The following is a 22,258-nucleotide window of genomic DNA, read 5'->3' on the forward strand; positions in this document are numbered from 1 at the left end:
ATAAACAAAGAAAAAATAGGGATGAAATCACATTTCTATAAATACAAATATGATATAGCCAATTTCAATTATCTGTCTATGAAAGTGTGATTCAAACCGTGCCTGGGTTTGGTCTGGGTCATGTATGATGTCATGACGTCTGGATAATGTGGGTCTGAGTTCAGAGCAGCTGCATGGTAGAAAAATACAACTTAAAAGCAAAGCAAGTGGACTAACACAACCTCACTTCTTTATACACACACACACAGAAATCACAAATCAAACCGTGTGGGTTCGTTGCATGTCGGAACATTTGTAATGTAGGACACTAAAGCGGGTGCACACGTTCCCTGTAGGACATGTTATTGTGCTGCACGGAAGTTAAACTCGCCGCGCGACGCCGGTGTGATTTTCTACTTCGTCGTTTGTTCGAGAAGCCTTAAGGTAATCACAACCTAAGACAATCGTAACTTAAGACAATCATAACTTAAGGTAATCAAATCACAAGTTAAAAGCATGACTCTGTATCAGTCTAAGGCAGATGTGGACGCTCCAGCTCCCAGTAGCAGAGGCAGCCTCGTCGACATGTCCTGACCGGGGTCCACCCAGCAGCACCACGAGCACGTTTCCTGTGATGGTAGTACATGGGGTACGACCTCCCAGGGTAGACTGACTCACCTGTTCGAAAGGTTTAGCAACTATGAATGACACACACTCATTAACTATGAGACACACACTCATTCAACTATGAGACACACACTCATAACTATGAATGACACACACTCATAACTATGAATGACACACACTCATTCACCTATGAATGACACACACTCATTCAACTATGAGACACACACTCATTCAACTATGAATGACACACTCATTCAACTATGAATGACACACACATTCAACTATGAGACACACACTCATTCAACTATGAATGACACACACTCATTCAACTATGAATGACACACACTCATTCAACTATGAATGACACACACTCATAACTATGAATGACACACACTCATTCAACTATGAATGACACACACTCATAACTATGAATGACACACACTCATAACTATGAATGACACACACTCATTCAACTATGAATGACACACTCATTCCAAAAATGACACAACAAACAGATTCGAATACAAATGTCACAAATCGTCCAAAACGAATAAAAGCGCAGCGTCGGTAATATATATAGAAGATGTTGTCTGATTTCCATCTCCTACTAAAACATGTTGGTAGAAAGGCATGAAATAATTATAATGTATATATTATGTTTATTATGTTAAAAAAAAAACTCAATCTGTAATACATATTTTGACCCATATAGGTCGCACAGCACAGCAGAGAAGACATGCTGGTAGGCATTCCTCTGTTGTCCTGGGACAACTCTGTTTCTGATAATGTTAACATCACATGTGGGGTCCCTCAGGGGTCTATTCTGGGTCCCTTGCTCTTCTCCCTGTACATGATCCCATTAGGTGGAATCATCAGAAAACATGGTGTAAATGTTCATAGTGATGCTGATGATACTCAGCTGTACATATCAGTATTGCCTGATAATTCACATGCACTCAGCTCGCTGGAGAATTGTCTCCGAGATATAAAACTTTGGATGTCCAAAAATGTTGGAGCACTTTGAGCTGCAACGTTTGCAGGAAAAATGCTATAAAAATAAAAAGTTATTCTTATATATTATTCTTGATTATTCCTCTTGATCTTCTTCGCCTCTATAATAAACACCTGATTCTTCTTCTGATCTCCTGGTCTCCTCCAGGCTCCAGAGGGGGTCACCATGGAGGGGGAGGAGGAGAAATACAAGGCCAACAGGGCTCTGACCACCGCCGCCATCATGAAGGTGCACGAGGCGGCCATGGCTCTGATGGAGAAGGACCAGGCGGACCAACATCCCACCCAAACCCTGGCCCTGCCCACCTTCAAGATCCCTGGCCCCCCCAGACTCTCCAAGATTACCAATCGCTACCCGGGCCTGGTCCTGATGCCCCCCGCCCCCGACGGGCCGTCCGGGCGGCACCACTGCGACGTGTGCAGCCAGAAGTTCTTCTCCTTCCCCCAGCTGGTCCGTCACAAGCAGTTCCATGACGGGGACCGCCCGTACCCCTGCGGCATCTGCGGCAAGCGCTTCCTGAGCCGCAGCCACTACACGGAGCACCAGCGCGTGCACACGGGCGCGCGGCCCTACCCCTGCGAGCTGTGCGAGCGCTCCTTCACCACGCACCACAACCTGAAGCGCCACCAGAGCATCCACACCAAGGAGGAGAACTACCGCTGCCACAAGTGCGGCGTCCTGTTCTGCCAGAGACACGAGTACACCAACGGCCTCCCCCTGGAGCCGGTCATGGTGGGGGGGTCGCACTCCGCCCCCCAGCAGCCCTCCACCGCCTCGTCCACCGCGCTCCACGACGTCATCTCGGAGTCCTTTGTGGTCCAACTGCAGCAGCGGCAGACGAAGCAGAGGGTGAAGAAGAAGAGGAAGAAGGAGAGTTTGTCGGTGACACAGTACAGCGCCTCCACCTCCATCTCCATGCTCTTCTCCCCCCCCCCTCCCCCGGCCTCGCCTAAGAAGAACAAGAAGGACAAGAAGAAGAAGAAGAAGGAGAAGAGGAAGGAGAAGCGGTCCAGGTGGGCGTTCCCGTTGGACGGCTCTCTCTCCGAGGCCCAGGGGAAGCTGTGGCCGACCAGGAGGCCCAGAGACTCGGCCAGGCTGCAGAAAGTAGCTTATGACATCGAGGTTGTGATCTGATTGGCTTATGACATCGAGGTTGTGATCTGATTGGCTTATGACATCGAGGTTGTGATCTGATTGGCTTATGACATCGAGGTTGTGATCTGATTGGCTTTTGACATTGAGGTTGTCATCTGATTGGCTTATGACATTGAGGTTGTGATCTGATCATGTGATGGTGTAATTAATATTGGTATTCTTGGGGGGGAAAGATAGTTAATTATGAGTAGCCGTAATCCACCAGGTACGTGGAACGTTCAGATTTTTTCTAGAACTATAACGCAGCTCTGCCAGTGAGATCTTCTTTGTGTTTCTTTTATGTTGGTTTTGTGGCTCAACAGTTTTTTTTATTCAGGTGAGTTTCAGGTGAGGGCTTTCCACCACGTGTGTCAGTGGCATCAGGTGTTAAACATGATGAGTCTGACCAGAGGATCATTTCTATAGATCAGGAATTCAGTCACTGAACAGAATAATTTGCTTCAATGATTTGTAAATAATAATAATGGTATGTAATGGGACAGGAGTAATGGGCATGCGTGCAGTACAGACAGTTGTCAGTCATGTTCATGCCTCTCTGGTCTCTAGTGTCTAAGTAAGATAACTCCTCTGCTCTCTAGTGTCTAAGTAAGATGACTCCACCAGTAAACTGCAGAGGTCAGGTTGTTCTGTCGGCCTCATTCACTCTCCCTCAGGGGCGAAGGCCTGCAGACTAGACACATGTTCCACCGCTGGGTGATGTAGACTGGGTGATGTAGTCTGGGTGATGTAGTCTGGATGATGTAGTCTGGATGATGCGGTAGATTGGGTCAGTGTTGTGTTTGTAAATTCATTTTTGTTGTTCTCAGTGTTAGTAGTGTTACTGTTGTTAGGAACTGGCTCTCTCCCCTCACCTCTGACTGAAAGGCATGGAGGACAGGGGAGGGGAGGGGAGGACAGAGGAGGAGGAGTAGGAGAGAGGAGAGGAGAGGAGGAGGGGAAGAGGAGAGGAGGTGGGGAGGGGAAGAGGAGGGGAGGGGAAGAGGAGAGGAGGACAGAGGAGAGGAGGACAGAGGAGGAGGAGGAGTAGGAGAGAGGAGGGGAGGACAGAGGAGGAGGAGTAGGAGAGAGGAGAGGAGAGGAGGACAGAGGAGAGGAGGGGAGAGGAGTGGAGGAGGAGGAGGAGGAGGAGGAGGAGGAGGAGGAGGGGAGGAGGGGAGGGGAAGAGGACAGGAGGTGTGTTCCTAACAGGAGAGAACACAGATATTCTCCTGATCATGACAACAGAACACTCTGTGGCTGTAACTGAGTGACTTCCTGGTGCTTTATGATTGGCTACTGAACCTGAAGTTATGATTCCTGACTTTGTTTGTGCTGTTGCATCCTTCATGTTAGGCCCTGTGTCTGTACTGTATTTGTATATTAACTATTAAAACTGGCTAAAAAATGTTGTCTCATTGGGCAAATGATCTGATGGAGGTCTTGCTCTGTTAAGAGTTATGATTAGAGACGTAACAGGTTGTGGAAGCTTTGACTGTTTCAAACATTAACCCACATCTGTAATAGATAATATCAAAGCAAATGTTAATGTCTATTTACACAGGATACAATGTATGACATGGTTAAGCAACTCCTCAACAGCACAGCAGTCAAAACATATCAGTGTCAATGTGCAGCGATGTCAAAAATAATAACAAGAGGAGGAAACAATAACAATAATAATAACAACAATAATATAATAATAACAATAACAATATAATAATTATAATATAATAATTATAATATAATAATAATAATAGCGAAAACAAGCATAAAGTCTGAAGTGTCCCAGATAGTTGCAGCAACAACACAATGAGTGCGTGTGTGTGTGTGTGTGTGTGTGTGTGTGTGTGTGTGTGTGTGTGTGTGTGTGAGTGCGTGTGCGTGTGAGACTGTTCAATTACAGAGATAGAATATTCAATTTCCACAACCGCAGTCCGTTATTTGGTTCGTCTGATCTTTATCTGTTATTTGATGTTGTTAAATTGGTAAAGACCTCGGAATTTGAATTGACCACTTTTCAAACTAACCCGAAAGCGACAGTTTTCACCTACAAAGCAGCGGGGGCGTGACGCTAAACAGGGCAAAATACCGATGTGCTGCTGGTCTATGGTTAGAGGCGAATTATAACCATAGCATATATACATATATATTATATACATATAATATATAATGCTGTCGGATTTCATCGTCTGCGCTTCTCTTGCGCAGCTTCCCCCTCCAGCCCCCCCCCCTGAACAAGCCTCTGGGAGGGCGGGGCGTCGGCCTCGGTGTAGGTGTCCCATTGGCCCTTTTTTGGAAACGGAATCAATGATTGGCTGATTTACCCAAACTACGCTGCCGATTGGTTATTCCTCCCGTGAGCCGCGTCAACGTGAAGCCGCAGCATCAGGACCGGGTGTGCATCATCTGGACCATCTGGACCTGGGTGACATAGGTATGACAGCCTGCCCGCCGCTGGGAACACACGGACAGTAACGGGACAGTCAGCTGGGTAAGAGACATGAAACCTTCTCTAGTCTGGAGATGGGCTGTGAAACCTTCTCTAGTCTGGAGATGAGCTATGATGAGCAGCTGTAGACGGGTCAGAGAGATGATCTACATGTATAAACATGTTACTACCAAGGTCACCCAACTACAACTGCATAACCCTCTCAGCCGCATGTGGGATATGATAATAATCATAATAATAATCAAATAGCACAATTCGCGGAGTTTGTGGTCACCTGCACTGCGGTGGGGGGAGGGAGGTTGCTGCCGGGGTTAAGGTTAGATATGATGTTGCTATTTGTAACCACTAATTAACCGCTTTCATTTGTAAGGTTGCAAAACGCAACATGCCTTCTAGTTTACCCATGCATCAGCATGCATATTAGAGGTTCTATCAAAGCAGGTTCTGACATTACGTGTTTCATGTCGAGGTTTCTGTTCACATGAGGTCTGAACCTGTTTACGAACTAAAGGAGTCTGATATAAATCTGTTCTCCAGCATCACCGGACCTTCATGTCCTTGTATTATATTATATTAGATATATAGAGAGAGATATATAGATATATTATATCTATTGCAGCGGTCCAAGTGGCTTGGCACATATGCTCGAAATGCATGCTGGGGTTTGTGGTTTCTTTGGCAGATGATGCCTTCCCGAGCTCAGCATTGCGATGTGTTCGTCTGAACGTTTACAACCTGAAATACACAACCGCTTGTTCTCTGTTGTAACTACAAACATGTGCTCTCCTGGATACCAAGAGGTTGTCAATATTACTATTATTATTATTATTATTATTATTGTTATTAATAAATAATATGATACATTACATACATGTATTATGAATGAATGAATGAATGGTCTTTATTGTCATTGATATAGTACAGGTACCAAACAACGAAATTTGGGAGGGGGGGGGCTCCCCTGGTGCTAGGAAAGAAAAAAAAACTAAAAAACAAGAAGGGAAAGGAGCTGGTTTACATAAATAAAGGCTATGCACACTATCCACTATACTATACTATACAAATAAAACACTGTGCTGTACTCTATGCTATGCTATACCTATTCTAACATTTCCTATTCTCTGAACCTTATGTACCCTAGGGTTGTCATATTGCACATAGTGTTATTGCACATTCATTTAAAGTGTCGCCGTTTGCAGGCTTGATTATTGATTATTGATTATTGTAAACTATTAGGTATTTAAGTGCTCTCGTAGTTCATTGAAAGTGCTTGAATTCCCCTCTGTCTCTCTCTCTCTCTCTCTCTCTCTCTCTCTCTCTCTCTCTCTCTGAAAGTCCTTGGAAGGTGCTTGAATGTGATGTTTCAGAAGGTGTGGGAACCCTGGGTGGGCTGCTGCAGAAATGTGTTGATGTGTTGATGTGTTCTCCCCAGGTCCAGTGGAGCCATGGCCTAGTTCCAACAGTATAGGCCTAGTTCCAACAGTATAGGCCTAGTTCCAACAGTATAGGCCTAGTTCCAACAGTATAGGCCTAGTTCCAACAGTATAGGCCTAGTTCCAACAGTATAGGCCTAGTTCCAACAGTATAGGCCTAGTTCCAACAGTATAGGCCTAGTTCTAACAGTTGTTCTGCCCCCCCCCCCCCCCAGGTCCAGGTCCATGGCCTAGTTCTAACAGTTACCCCCCCCCCCCAGACCTAATTCTAACAGTTGTTCTGCCCCCCCCCCCAGGTCCAGGTCCATGGCGTCGTTCAGCAGACAGGCCTTCTTCGGGGAGCTGGTGCAGGGCTGCGTGGTTCCCACGGCCCAGCAGGGCCTGGAGCAGGTCTGGCAGCTGCTGCTGCTGTGCATCCTGGGAAGGCTGCTCTGGCTGCTAAGTGAGGCTAGCACACACACACCTGTTAGATAGAACACAACTTAGGGTGTGTGTGTGTGTGTGTGTGTGTGAGTGTGTGTGTGTGTGTGTGTTAGACTGAGAGGTGTGTGTGTGTGTGTGTGTGTGTGAGTGTGTGTGTGTGTGTGTGTGTGAGTGTGTGTGTGTTAGACTGAGAGGTGTGTGTGTGTGTGTGTAAGTGTAAGTGTAAGTGTATTAGATGGAGAGGTGTGTGTAGGTGTGTGTGTGTGTGTGTGTGTGTAAGTGTATTAGTCTGAGAGGTGTGTGTGTGTGTGTGTGTGTGTGTGTGTGTGTGTAGGTGTGCTGGACTGAGAGGTGTGTGTGTGTGTGTGTGTGTGTCGGTGTGTTGGTGTGTATGTGTAGGTGTGTTAGACTGAGAGGTGTGTGTGTGTGTGTGTAGGTGTATTAGACTGAGAGGTGTGTGTGTGTGTAGGTGTATTAGTCTGAGAGGTGTGTGTGTGTGTGTGTGTGTGTGTGAATGAATGATGAATGAATCGTTTAATGACCACACGACCTAGGTCGGTGGAATTTGTTTTCGGTACAGGTGGAAAGCTCAATACAGCAGTGTCCAAAAAAACACATTGCACATAACTATCACATGGACATGTACACACATAACCACAAGACAAGAACATATTTACAATTTATAAAGTGCAGTACGTGGGTAGTACAGGGTTAGTGCAGTGAGTCAGGTGTTGAGAGTCCTTATAGCAGAGGGGAAAAAACTGTTTTTGAAACGGGATGTTTTGGTGGCCAGGGATCTGTAGCGCCGTCCAGAGGGCAACAGTTGAAACAGGTGGTGAGCAGGGTGGGAGGGGTCAGAGATAATTTTATGTGCTCTATTTGTGGTGCGTTTGAGATATAGTGATTCAACTGATGGGAGGGGGGTGCCGATGATCTTGGATGATTTTCTTACTATTCGCTGTAGTTTACTTTTTGATTTACTGTCCGAACTGCCGTACCAGACTGTGATGGATGAGGTGAGTATGCTCTCAATGATGGCGGTGTAGAACTGAAGGAGGAGGTTTTGTTTTACTTTGAATTTTTTTAGCTGTCTGAGAAAGAATAGTCGTTGGTGGGCTTTTTTGGTGATGAGGTCTGTGTTGGTGTTCCATTTGAGGGAGTTACTGATGTAAGTGCCAAGGAATTTGAAAGAGTCCGTTATGGTTATGGGTTCTCCAAAGATGTTGATGTTTTTTTTTGGGGGGGGGGGGCTGTGCCTGAAGTCTACGATGAGTTCTTGTGTCTTTGATGAGTTGAGCTGGAGGTTGTTGTTGAGGCACCAAGTGACTGCTTGGGCTATCTGCTCGCGATAACGGTCTTCATTATTATTTGTTATGAGTCCGATTATGGTTGTGTCATCTGCATATTTCAGGATGGTGACTGAGCTGTGGAGGGATATCAGGTGGTTGGTGTAGAGGGAGAAAAGCCAGGGTGAGAGGACGCAGCCCTGGGGGGCGCCTGTACTGAGGGTCAGGGGTCGAGATGAAAGGCTGTTCATCTTGACCCTCTGTCGTCTTTTCCACAGGAAGCTCCGTATCCAGTGGCTAATGCAGGGGTCAATGTTCATGTCCACCAGTTTATTGAAGAGATTGACCGGGTCTATTGTATTGAAGGCTGAGCTAAAGTCAATGAATAAGATGCGGGCGTAGGTGTTGGGTGACTCCAGATGTAGTAGTGTGTGATGGAGGGCTAGATTGACAGCATCCTCAACAGATCTGTTGGCACGATAAGCAAATTGATAAATGTCCATCAGAGGGGTGGTGTGGGTTTTTAAGTAGGAGAGGACGATGCGCTCATACGCCTTCATGGCCACAGATGTCACAGCGATTGGCCTGTAGTCGTTGAGGCCGGAGATCTTGGTTGATTTTGGCACAGGGATTATGATGGAGTCCTTGAAGCACTGAGGAACTGTGCATTGGCGGAGGGAGGTGTTGAAAATTATTGTAAAAATTGGAGCCAGTTGATCAGCACAGACATTCAGGACAGCTGAACTGATCCTGTCCGGGCCTGCTGCTTTCCTTTTGTTAGTTTTCCGGAACATGGTCCTCACCTCTGCCTCCTGGATGTGAAATGGGGGGGGGAGGGGGGGGAGTAAGGTGGAATTGGGGACTGTTGGACACTAGGTGTGTGTGTGTGTGTGTGTGTGTGTGTGTGTGTGTGTGTGTGTGTGTGTGTGTGTGTGTGTGTGTGTGTGTGTGTATGAATGAATGAATGAATGAATGAATGGTCTTTATTCTCATTGATATAGTACAGGTACCAAACAACGAAATTTGGGAGGGGGGGCTCCCCTGGTGCTAGGAAAAAGAAAAAAAAAAAAAAAGAAGGGAAAAGAGCTGGTTTACATAAATAAAGGCTATGTACACTATCCACTATACTATACTATACAAATAAAACAGTGTGCTGTACTCTATGCTATGCTATACCTATTCTAACATTTCCTATCTCTGAACCTTATGTACCCGAGGGTTGTCATATTGCACATAGTGTTATTGCACATTCATTTAAAGTGTCGCAGTTTGCAGGTTTGAAATGTTCACAGTTGTGTTTCAGTGTTGCACTTGATTTCAATCTAGTAGCTGCCATCAAATTGTCTAGATTGTCCAGGGCCTAGAACCTAGGTCTTTGCTGTGTTCAGAGGTGTGTATGTGTGTGTGTGTGTGTGTGTGTGTGTGTGTGTGTGTGTCGGTGTGTCGGTGTGTCGGTGTGTATGTGTAGGTGTATTAGACTGAGAGGTGTGTGTGTGTGTATGTGTGTGTGTTAGACTGACTGAGAGGTGTGTGTGGTGTGTGTGTGTGTGTGTGTGTGTGTGTGTGTGTGTTAGACTGACTGAGAGGTGTGTGTGTGTGTGTGTGTGTGTGTGTGTGTGTTAGACTGACTGAGAGGTGTGTGTAACCCTAACTTTTCTGAGGATGATGATGACACCAAGCCTTAGCTTAGACTGTCCTGTAACCCTAACCCTGTCCTTCTGGCTAACCCCAACAGCCTGTCTGTCTTTTTGTGTCTTGTTATTATTTGTTGTTTGTTGTTTTTATTTTCACTTATTTATTTATGTTTTTATAGCCTATGTAAAGCACTTTGTGACCGCTGGTCTGTGACAGGTGCTATAGAGATAAACTTTACTTACTGACTTACTTAACCGTAGCTAGCTAACCCCCCTCTGTCCCCCCTCTGTCCCCCTGCCCCCCCCCCAGGCCTGCCCTCCTACCTGAAGCACCTGTCCACGGTGTTGGGGGGGTTCCAAAGCCTGTACCTGTTCTTCTATCTAACCCCCCTCTGTCCCCCCCAGGCCTGCCCTCCTACCTGAAGCACCTGAGCACGGTGTTGGGGGGGTTCCAAAGCCTGTACCTGTTCTTCTATCTAACCCCCCTCTGTCCCCCCCAGGCCTGCCCTCCTACCTGAAGCACCTGAGCACGGTGTTGGGGGGGTTCTACAGCCTGTACCTGTTCTTCTATCTAACCCCCCTCTGTCCCCCCCAGGCCTGCCCTCCTACCTGAAGCACCTGAGCACGGTGTTGGGGGGGTTCTACAGCCTGTACCTGTTCTTCTATCTAACCCCCCTCTGTCCCCCCCAGGCCTGCCCTCCTACCTGAAGCACCTGAGCACGGTGTTGGGGGGGTTCTACAGCCTGTACCTGTTCTTCTATCTAACCCCCCTCTGTCCCCCCCAGGCCTGCCCTCCTACCTGAAGCACCTGAGCACGGTGTTGGGGGGGTTCTACAGCCTGTACCTGTTCTTCTATCTAACCCCCCTCTGTCCCCCCCAGGCCTGCCCTCCTACCTGAAGCACCTGAGCACGGTGTTGGGGGGGTTCTACAGCCTGTACCTGTTCTTCTATCTAACCCCCCTCTGTCCCCCCCAGGCCTGCCCTCCTACCTGAAGCACCTGAGCACGGTGTTGGGGGGGTTCTACAGCCTGTACCTGTTCTTCCAGCTGCACATGGTGTGGGTGGTGCTGCTCAGCCTGCTCTGCTACCTCACCCTGTTCCTCTGCCGCCACTCCGCCCACCGCGGGGCCTGCCTCTCCACCACCATCCTCATCTACCTGCTGATGGGGTAGGTCGCCTAGGTAACCCTGGCCCCTGACCCCTGACCCCTAACCCTAACCCATCCTCATCTACCTGCTGATGGGGTAGGTCGCCTAGGTAACCCTGACCCTAACCCATCCTCATCTACCTGCTGATGGGGTAGGTCGCCGAGGTAACCCTGACCCCTGACCCTAACCCATCCTCATCTACCTGCTGATGGGGTAGGTCGCCTAGGTAACCCTGACCCTAACCCATCCTCATCTACCTGCTGATGGGGTAGGTCGCCGAGGTAACCCTGACCCCTGACCCTAACCCATCCTCATCTACCTGCTGATGGGGTAGGTCGCCTAGGTAACCCTGACCCTAACCCATCCTCATCTACCTGCTGATGGGGTAGGTCGCCGAGGTAACCCTGACCCCTGACCCTAACCCATCCTCATCTACCTGCTGATGGGGTAGGTCGCCTAGGTAACCCTGACCCCTGACCCCTAACCCATCCTCATCTACCTGCTGATGGGGTAGGTCACCTAGGTAACCCTGACCCCTGACCCCTAACCCTGTGAGACTTCTCAAAATAAGCCTAGATTCTCCTTTAGAGACAGTGATGGAACACCCCCCTGTAGTGAAGTAAACGTGGTACTAACCTGCTGACGCTGTTGTTCTCTTGTCCAATCAGAGAGCTGCACATGATGGATACTCCCACCTGGCACAAGATGAGAGGTGGGTGTGGCCTGCTGGGCTCTGGGGGAGGGGCCTGAGGGAGGGGCCTGGAGGAGGAGGGGGGGGCCTGAGGGCTTGGGGGAGGGGCCTGGGGGAGGAGGGAAGGGGGAGGGGCCTGCCGCCTTGGGGTGGAGGGAAGGGGGAGGGGCCTGCTGTTGTTAATGTTGTTGTGGTTGTTGTTATTGTTGTTGCTGTTGTGGTTGTTGTTGTGTTGTTGTTGTTGTTGCTGCTGCTGTTGTTGTAGTTGTTGTGTTGTTGTTGTTGTGTTGTTGTTGTTGTTGTTGTTGTTGTTGAACAGCCTGTGTGTTGTGTTGCCACGGTCCCAGATGGTGGTGGTTGTTGTTTGTTGTTGTTGTTGTTGACCAGCCTGTGTGTTGTGTTGCCACGGTCCCAGATGGTGGTGGTTGTTGTTGTGTTGCCAGGGTCCCAGATGGTGGTTGTTGTTGTTGTGTTGCCAGGGTCCCAGATGGTGGTTGTTGTTGTTGTGTTGCCAGGGTCCCAGATGGTGGTTGTTGTTGTTGTGTTGCCAGGGTCCCAGATGGTGGTTGTTGTTGTTGACGAGCCTGTGTGTTGTGTTGCCAGGGTCCCAGATGGTGGTTGTTGTTGTTGACCAGCCTGCGTGTTGTGTTGCCAGGGTCCCAGATGGTGGTTGCTATGAAGGCCATCTCCCTGGCGGTGGACCTGGACCGCGGGGTGGTGGCCTGCGTGCCATCGCCCCTGGAGTTCATGGGGTACATCTACTTCGTGGGGACGGTGATCTTCGGCCCGTGGATCAGCTTCAGCAACTACAGAGAGGCGGTGGACGGACGCAGGCTGGTAGGAGGAGAGGGGGGGAGAGGGAGGAGGGAGGGAGAGGGAGGGGGGAGGGGAGAGGGAGGGAGGGGGGAGGGAGAGGGTGGGGGGGAACCATAATAATAATAATGCATTTTATTTGTATACTCCTGTCATCACACACAGTTCAGAGGTCAAACAAACAAACCTCCAGGGCAGCAGACCCCTGACCCTGACCCCTAACTCCTGACCCTGACCCCTAACCCCGATCCCTGACCCTGTCAGCTGTCCCCTGACCCTGTCCCCTGACCCCTAACCCCTGACCCTGTCCCCTGACCCCTCCCTCCACAGAGCCTGGCCTGGGCGGGCAGGGCCTGCAGCTCCTGGGTGAAGAGCCAGCTGTGTCTGGTGGTGTCTAACTGTCCCCTGTCCCCTGACCCCTAACCTCTGACCTTTAACCCCTGACCCTGACCTCTAACCCCTCCCTCTACACAGCCTGGCCTGTCTATTCATGTAGATAACTCAGAGGACAACAAAGCCAAAGCACTCTCTGTTCTGTTAGATGTTTTTGAACTTCAACAACATGTGAACCTCCCTACTCATAATCAAGGTCACACTCTGGACCTCATCATCACCAAAGGCCTAGATATTTCAAATGTTGTTGTAACTGACATTGCCCTGTCTGACCATTGTTGCATATTCTTTGACGTATCTATCTTTCCTGTTATTCAAACTATGTCTAAAACTATTTCCAAACGATAATGAAAAAACCAGTGCACTGTTCACACAGGCCTTTTCCCTAGCCCCCCTCCAAACTTCTATTCCAACCTCAGTAAATGACCTTCTACACGATTTCAACTTAAAAATCACAAAAACCATTGATGATATTGCATCCATTAGATCCAAATGCATCTCTGGTAAGCAAAAAGCTCCCTGGAGACCAGCCCCATCCGTAAAGACCCAAAAAAGAGAATGTCTTCAATGTATTCAATCTCTACATGCTTCCATTGGGACACATCATAAAAAAGAACAAAATTGCCTACCACAACTATGCGGATGACACTCAAATCTACATAGCCCTCTCACCGAACGACTATAGTCCCATTGACAATCTCTGTAATTGCATTGAGCAAATAAACACCTGGATGACACAAAACTTCCTCCAACTAAACAAGGACAAAACAGAGATAATTGTATTCGGTGCACCTGACAAAAGATTGAAAGTCAGTGCAAAACTTGATTCTCTCTCTCTTCAAACTAAAAAACAGGTCAGAAATCTTGGTGTAATTGTGCCCCGCGGTGGTGTAGCGGTCTAAGCACTAGCCACTAGTGCAAGCTGCCCGGACCCGGATATGGCCGGGGCACACACAGGGAGCGGCATATTGAGCGGCCGCTCCCGAGGGCGGTATAGGAATATTTCCGGACAAGGATCCGTCGCGCAACAGCGCCCCCGGGGTGCCGGAATAACGGTGCTGGGCTCGAGGAGCCAGTCAGCTAGTCTGCCTGGCGGCCTCCTCTGGGGCTGCCGGCCACGGGGTCGTGCGGCGGATCCTACGCAATAGGCAGGGGATAATTGGATGCTAGGTTGGGTTCAATTGGATACCAAATTGGGTGAAAAAGGGATAAAAAAAATAAAACAATCTTGGTGTAATTCTAGACTCCGATCTAAACTTCAACAGCCACATAAACTCGATAACTAAATCAGCCTACTATCACCTGAAAAACATAACAAGAATGAGAGGTTTCATGTCCAAGCAAGACCTTGAAAAACTCATCCATGCATTTGTTTCAAGTAGACTTGATTATTGTAATGGTCTACTAACAGGCCTATCTAAAGGAGCTGTTCGTAAATTGCAGCTCATCCAAAACGCCACTGCTAGGGTCCTAACAAAAACAAATACATTTGAACACATTACACCAATCCTGAGATCCCTGCACTGGCTACTAGTCTCTCAGAGAATTTAATTCAAAATCCTCCTAATTACATACAAATCACAAAATGGTCTTGGACCAAAATACATATCAGATCTCCTCCCACCCTATATTCCCACAAGGTCCCTAAGGTCAGCTGAGACTAATCAGCTAGTAATTCCAAGAGTGAAAACAAAACACGGTGCAGCAGCTTTCAGTCACGCTGCTGCATGCTCCTGGAACAAACTCCCTGAAGAAACCAAACAGGCCCAAACCCTTAAAATATTTAAATCTAAGCTAAAAACCTTCATGTTTTGCACCAGTTATGATTAAACACAAACACTTCTATCAATGTCTTTTTTCCATTAACTGTTGTCTTTTTAAATATTTTATCTATTTACTTCTTATATTTGCTTTTATTCATTGTATTTTTTTTTTCTTATGCTCCTCTTGCTGTATTTTTAAATAATGTATATAAAGCACTTTGAATTGCCCCTGTTGTATGAAATGTGCTGTACGAATAAACTTGCCTTGCCTTGCCTTGCCTTGGGCGTAGCCAGCTGTGTCTGGTGGTGTCTAACTGTCCCCTGTCCCCTGACCCCTAACCTCTGACCCCTGACCCTGACCTCTGACCTCTAACCCCTCCCTCCACAGAGCCTGGCCTGGGCAGGAAGGGCCTGCAGCTCCTGGCTTAAGAGCCAGCTGTGCCTGGTGGTGTCTAACTGTCCCCTGTCCCCTGACCCCTAACCTCTGACCCCTAACCCTGACCCTGACCTCTGACCTCTAACCCCTCCCTCCACTGAGCCTGGCCTGGGCAGGAAGGGCCTGCAGCTCCTGGCTTAAGAGCCAGCTGTGCCTGGTGGTGTCTAACTGTCCCCTGACCCCTAACCTCTGACCCCTGACCTCTAACCCCTCCCTCCACAGAGCCTGGCCTGGGCAGGAAGGGCGTGCAGCTCGTGGGTGAAGAGCCAGCTGTGCCTGGTGGTGTCTAACTGCGTGGCGCCCTACCTGTTCCCCTACTTCATACCCGTCTACGGCGACAAGCTGCTGCGCACGTGAGTGGAGCTGCCCGCCTCAGGAGGGAGGCTGGGGAGGCTGGGGAGGCTGGGGAGGCTGGGGGAGGCTGAGGAGGCTGGGGGAGGCTGAGGAGGAGGCTGGGGGAGGCTGGGGGAGGTAGGAATCAAAGGACAGGCTCATTGTGATGCGTGGGATGGAATAAGGAACAGTATCTGCATTACAATGAGCCTGTCCTGCAGTTTCTACCTCCGCCAGCCTCCCCAGCCTCCCCAGCCTCACTACTACACTGTTTAACAGGACAGCCTCCAAAAGAGGGTGGAAATATTGATAGTTGCTCTAACATTACAGTGATGTCATAACAGTGATGTCATAAAGGTGATGTCATAAGTGGGTGTGTCAGCTGACCTCCTCTCTCTCCTCCTTCCTGGTCTGGCTGCGTGGGTTTCTGTCCCCAGCAAAAAGAAACGAAAGATCAGGTAATTATTCTTATGTTGTCATGACGATGAATATCCCCCAAACATGGAGGTTATTATTATTGTTGTTGTTGTTGTTCTAATTATTATTGTTATTATTATAATTATAATTATTGTTATTATTATTATTATTATTATTATTATTATTATTATAGTTATTATTATAATTATTATAGTTATTATTATTATTATTATTGTTATAATTATTATTGTTATTGTTATTATTATTATTATTATTATTATTATTATTATTAACTATTCTCTTTTGTCTTGCTGCTGCTCCTCAGAGGATCGCTGGCCAGGTATGTTGTAGCCCCTCCCACTGTAGCTCCTCCCAATGTAGCCCCTCCCATGTAGCCCCTCTCACTGTAGCTCCTCCCCCTGTAGCTCCTCCCCCTGTAGCCCCTCCCCCTGTAATCCCTCCCACGTAGCCCCTCCCACTGTAACCCTAACCCTGTAGCCCCTCCCCCTGTAGCCCCTCCCCCTGTAGCTCCTCCCCCAAAGCTGCTTCCACTCATGTGACCCATGTAGTTGTACATTATTACTGCAGCTGTATTCAAGCGCTGCTCTTCCTGATACGCTGTGAGAGACTGCAGATACTGTGTCTGTGTTTAGCCGCTAGCTTGCCGCTATACGGTGTGTGAGATCGCAGTACAAAATGAATGATAAAAAGTGTGTCTAGTATGTGTAGTGTGTGTAGTGTGTGTGTAGTGTGTGTGTTCTAACAGCGTGTTTCTCCAGGTGGCTCCTGGCCTATGAGAACACAGCATCGTTCCACTTCAGTAACTACTTCTAACGGCGTGTTTCTCCAGGTGGCTCCTGGCCTATGAGAACGCAGCATCGTTCCACTTCAGTAACTACTTTGTGGGATTCCTGAGCGAGACGACGACCACGCTGGCGGGGGCCGGCTTCACCGAGGAGAAGGACCACCTGACATGGTCAGTTATAGACTACCTGACATGGTCAGTTATAGACCACCTGACATGGTCAGTTATAGACCACCTGACATGGTCAGTTATAGACCACCTGACATGGTCAGTTATAGACCACCTGACATGGTCAGTTATAGACCACCTGACATGGTCAGTTATAGACCACCTGACATGGTCAGTTATAGACCACCTGACATGGTCAGTTATAGACCACCTGACATGGTCAGTTATAGACCACCTGACATGGTCAGTTATAGACCACCTGACATGGTCAGTTATAGACTACCTGACATGGTCAGTTATAGACCACCTAGCCTAGTCTGGTCAGTTATAGACCACCTAGCCTAGCATGGTCAGTTATAGACCACCTAGCCTAGCATGGTCAGTTATAGACCACCTGACATGGTCAGTAGTGTTCAACATGGGGTAGTGGTGGTCTAGGAGGGGTAGTGGTGGTCTAGTGGGGGTAGTGGTGGTCTAGTGGGGGTAGTGGTGGTCTAGTGGATAGTGAGTTGGACTGGTGATCAGAAGGTTGTGAGTTCAAATCCCGCTTGAGGGTCAGGGTCAGACTGACACGGTCTCTCTCCTCAGGGACATGAGCGTGGTGTTCCCCAGGTCCTAACCCTGACCCTGACCCTGCATGTGGAGATTGAATAGAAGAGGGCCAAGGATTGACCCTTGGGGAACCCCACATGTCATTTAGACTCTAACTAACTAACACAGCCAGCAGGGAAAAAACCCAGGACTCTCAGATACACAAACACAGATCATCATGTAGGGTTAGATCCTACCATCCTACCGTTAGACCCCAGCCCTGACCCTGACCCCTGACCCCTGACCCTGGCCCTGACCCTCCCTCTCTCCCCAGGGACATGAGTGTGACCAGGCCGCTGAGCGTGGTGTTCCCCAGGTCCATGGTGGAGGTGGTGACATCCTGGAACCTTCCCATGTCCCGCTGGCTCAACACCTGTAAGTTACTAACCCTGACCCTGACCCTAACTGACCCTAACCCTTGACTTGTGATGTCACTGTGTGTCTGAACTCTGACTTTTGACCTGTGATGTCACCGTGTCTCTCTGGTCAGACGTGTTCCAGAGTGTTCTGTGGCTGGGGACGTTCCCTGCTATCCTGGTGACCTACTCTGCCAGCGCCCTGCTGCACGTGAGTACGCTGACCCCTGACCCTAGCCCTGACCATGACCTTAACCCTGACCCCTAATCCTGACCCTGGCGCTGACCCTAAAGACTGTGTGTTTGACCTCCAGAGTAACTGTGTGTATTTGACCTTTGACCTCCAGGGTCTGAGCTTCCACCTGGGCGCGGTGCTGCTGTCTCTGGGGTTCATCACCTACGTGGAGCACGGTAGGACTGACCTACATGCTGATCTGTGTTTGTGTATCTGAGAGTTCTGGGGGGTTTTCCTGCTAGTTAGAGTCTAAATGACATGTGGGGTTCCCCAAGGGTCAATCCTTGGCCCCCTTCTATTCAATCTCTACATGCTTCCATTGGGACACATCATAAAAAAGAACAAAATTGCCTACCACAACTATGCGGATGACACTCAAATCTACATAGCCCTCTCAGCGAACGACTATAGTCCCATCGACAATTGTATTTGGTGCACCTGACAAAAGATCGAAAGTCAGTGCAAAACTTGATTCTCTCTCTCTTCAAACAAAAAAACTGAACTCTTGGTGTAATTCTAGACTCCGATCTAAACTTCAACAGCCACATAAACTCGATAACTAAATCCAACCCACTTCTCTGGAAGTTTTCTGTTTCGGTGCAGATTACAGTTGATTGATCGTCCACAACCAATGAACATCCACCTCACAGCTCCTGGGACATCAGTCATGACCTTAATTATGACCTTGTTAACTGTGTTTATATGTGTTGTTAACTGTGTTTATATGTGTTGTTAACTGTGTTTATATGTGTTGTTAACTGTGTTCCAGTTCTGAGGAAGAGGTTGGCAGCCATCTTCAACGCGTGCATCCTGTCAAAGCGATGTGAGCCGACCTGCAGCCACCAGAACAAAAAGGTACAAATATTAAATATGTTCTTTTAGCTTTCACATATATTTTTTAAAATGTATATTATATACATATTTCGGGATGTAAAACTGTCAAAACTGTCAATTCTCTGTATGTAGGCGGTGTGGGTGTATGTGATTAACATTTTGTGTTCAGGTGGTGTGGGTGTGTGTGATTAACATGTTCATGTGTGTTCAGGTGGTGTGGGTGTATGTGATTAACATGTTCATGTGTGTTCAGGTGGTGTGTGTGATTAACATGTTCATGTGTGTTCAGGTGGTGTGTGTGATTAACATGTTCATGTGTGTTCAGGTGGTGTGTGTGTGTGTGTGATTAACATGTTCATGTGTGTTCAGGTGGTGTGGGTGTATGTGATCAACGCAGTGTTCAGTGGCGTGGCCGTGCTGCACCTGGCGTACCTGGGGTCCCTCTTCACCTCCAGCGTCGACTACCTGGACGATGACCACGAGGTAGGCCTGGGCAGGGGTCAGGGTCAGGGTCAGGGGTCGGGGCTAAGGTTAAGCCCCTAACGGTTACTCTCAGTCCCTGCCATCCCTGTTCAGTAACAGAACACCGCAGGTCAGAACGCTCCGTACACCCCTCACATGTAATCTCTGTACCCTGCCACACACACACACCGAGACCAAACATACACACACACACACACACACACACACACACACACACACACACACATACACACATACACACACACACACACACATACACACACACACACACACACACACACACAGAGACCAAACACAAAACCACTCAAGCTAGCACTTTTCAATACCAGATCCTTAACTAATAAGTCTCTCTTAATCAACGACTTGATTAGCTCCTATGAACTTGATTTCTTATTTATAACTGAAATCTGGTTAGATAAAGATAACAAGACACCAATTCTTATTGAGTCAGCACCCCCCAATTTTAGAACCTTAGATGTCGTTAGATCCCATAAGAAAAGAGGTGGAATCGCCTCCTTTTTCAGAGACAGTTTTAACTGCAAACACCCTTTCTTCAACACAACTTTTTTAATATGGAAAAACCATAGACCCTTTTCACCAGACCATGTCAATGATAGCTGTCACAGTACTTATCGGTATCTTCTCTCTCTCTCTCTCTCCCTCCCCCCCCTCTCTCTCTCCCTCCCTCCCCCCCCTCTGTCTCTCCCCCCCAGGGAGATGTGGCCAGTCACACCATTCAGAAGTGGTCAGAGCTCAGCTGGACCAGCCACTGGCTGACGTTTGGCTGCTGGGTCATCTACCGCCTCATCCTGTGAGAGAGAGAGGGAGGGAGGGAGGGAAGGAGGGACGCAGTGCTCTCTTATGCACATCAGACCAATTCAATATTATTGTTATTGTTATTGTTATTGTTATTATTATTATTGTTATTGTTGTTATTATTATTGTTGTTGTTGCAGACTTCCCATTGTGATTTTTTTGGTGCAAAAACTACAACTTCTTTTATTATTTGTAATTCTAGAAATAATGACGTTAGTTTGTGTTCTTTCATCCTGTCTGTCACTGTTTAGGGTTATTTAAGGTTAGGGTTAGTTAGGGTCAGGGTTAGTTAGGGTTAGTTAAGGTCAGGGTTAGTTAGGGTTAGTTAGGGTCAGGGTTAGTTAGGGTTAGTTAGGGTGAGGGTTAGTTAGGGTCAGGGTTAGTTAGGGTCAGGGTTAGGGTTAGGTAACCCATCATTGTACTGTAGTTAGGGTCAGGGTCAATTCCTTTAAGCCACATTCAGGGAACGGAACTTACTAAAATGTATCCCAAAAAAGCCTGGACTATCCTTTAGCGACGTTGATGGAATACCCCCCAGGACCTAACCCTAACCCAGCTCACCCCCCAGGACCTAACCCTAACCCAGCTCACCCCCCAGGACCTAACCCTAACCCAGCTCACCGTACGGGAACCGTACTGCAGATCCATCTGAAGACGGTTTGGTTCGCTAGGACGTCGCTAGCTAGGTTAGCCTCCTGTACATCACAGGGTTGACTTGTCTTTCCTGTCACATACACAAGTCTACAGCCTTACTGCACTCCCTCCCCCTCCCTCCCTTACTCCCTCCCCCTCCCTCCCTCCCAAACCCTCCCTCTCCTTTTTAAAAACGTGACATATTGACCTCTGACATCCATGTGTTTGTTCTGCCAAACTCTCACCTGTAAATGTGAAATGACTGAAACGCTTTTATTACATTTTCTATCAAACCTGCCCTGGTGTCTTCTGTGTGTTATGTATAGGTTCTGTGTGTTATCTTGCCTTGGTGTCTTCTGTGTGTTATCTTGCCTTGGTGTCTTAACTGTGAGAACATGGACGAAGCCACTTCTGTATGAAAGAGTCATTTATTGATTTGTTCATTTATTTACAAGGATGGTTTGGACCATTAGACAATCAATCAAAATAAAGGGGAGGGGTAGAGGAGGAGGAGGAGGAGGGGGGGGGTAAGATTGTAAGATAGGGAAACACTGGAGGGGTTAAGGTTTACATGTCTGAGGAAGCTCAAACCATTGGAAGGGGGAGGGGAGTGTACAGGGTGGGAGGGAGGGGGAGGGGAAGGGAGAGGACAGGAAGGGGGAGGGGAAGGGAGAGGACAGGGAGGGAGGGGGGGAGGCAGGAGACAGGGAGGAGGGGGGGGAAGGGAGAGGACAGGGAGGGAGGAGGGGGAGGATGGGTCACTGATGGATGGAGATCGGGGTCACAGACTCTGTGAGAGTTGGTGGGTGGACAGAGGGGGGGGCTCGCCTGCAGGTCCATGGGTCGGGGGGGGGGGGGTGGGGGGTGCGTCAGGAGGGGGTCCCCTAGCCCTACCGGCCCCGGGTTCCCCCAGGCTTGCGGCGGCAGGACCCCAGCAGGGTCTCCAGCGCCATCTTCACAAACGCCTGAAAGTTACTGCTTCTCTCCCTTCGGCTGTCCTGTGGGGGGGGGGGGGGGGGGGAGGAGGGGGGGAGGCACAGACACTCTGACTAGAGGCACAGACACTCTGACTAGAGGCACAGACCACCGGCCTCTTCTCATAGCTCCTGTGTGTCCCTGTGTGTCCCAATCTAACTCAACAGTGTATCTTCCAGTGTAACCTTATAACCGTAATCTGAGAAACCTAAAGGTCTTAATCCAGAACTAATGTTTAATCGCTCGTCAAACGTCAGAGTGTCTCTGTTAGGGCTTTCACACCGGCAAAGAACCGCGCCGGTTCGCGTTCGCATTCGGAAACCTCCGAACGTTGGCGCTGTCTGGCGAACGATACACTGGTATGAACGCGGGCTCGTTCGCCAGACAGCGC

General features: G+C 48.5%; 2 protein-coding genes across 2 annotated transcripts; both read left to right on the top strand.

Annotated features, from left to right (window-relative positions):
- Positions 1-380: 380 nt before the first annotated feature.
- On the top strand, positions 381-6,655 carry LOC308154372 (uncharacterized protein; the record flags this gene model as incomplete). The annotated part of the gene is made up of 4 exons (XM_080527535.1): positions 381-423; positions 511-643; positions 1,766-2,508; positions 6,640-6,655. The coding sequence occupies exons 2-4, from the start codon at positions 521-523 to the stop codon at positions 6,653-6,655; spliced, it is 882 nt and encodes a 293-aa protein (XP_080383661.1). The 5' UTR covers positions 381-423; positions 511-520.
- Positions 6,656-6,940: 285 nt separating this feature from the next.
- Positions 6,941-20,258, top strand: LOC308152322 (protein-serine O-palmitoleoyltransferase porcupine-like; the record flags this gene model as incomplete). Its single annotated transcript, XM_080525269.1, has 14 exons — positions 6,941-7,076; positions 10,953-11,145; positions 11,794-11,837; positions 12,472-12,653; positions 15,444-15,574; positions 15,992-16,012; positions 16,297-16,311; positions 16,822-16,947; positions 17,810-17,910; positions 18,026-18,102; positions 18,239-18,302; positions 18,896-18,981; positions 19,330-19,443; positions 20,157-20,258. 14 exons carry the CDS (start codon positions 6,941-6,943, stop codon positions 20,256-20,258), a joined length of 1,392 nt encoding a protein of 463 aa, XP_080381395.1.
- Positions 20,259-22,258: the final 2,000 nt, after the last annotated feature.

The sequence above is a fragment of the Nansenia antarctica genome, assembly GCF_963989245.1.
Source record: "Nansenia antarctica genome assembly, chromosome: 3".
Taxonomy (NCBI): domain Eukaryota; kingdom Metazoa; phylum Chordata; class Actinopteri; order Argentiniformes; family Microstomatidae; genus Nansenia; species Nansenia antarctica.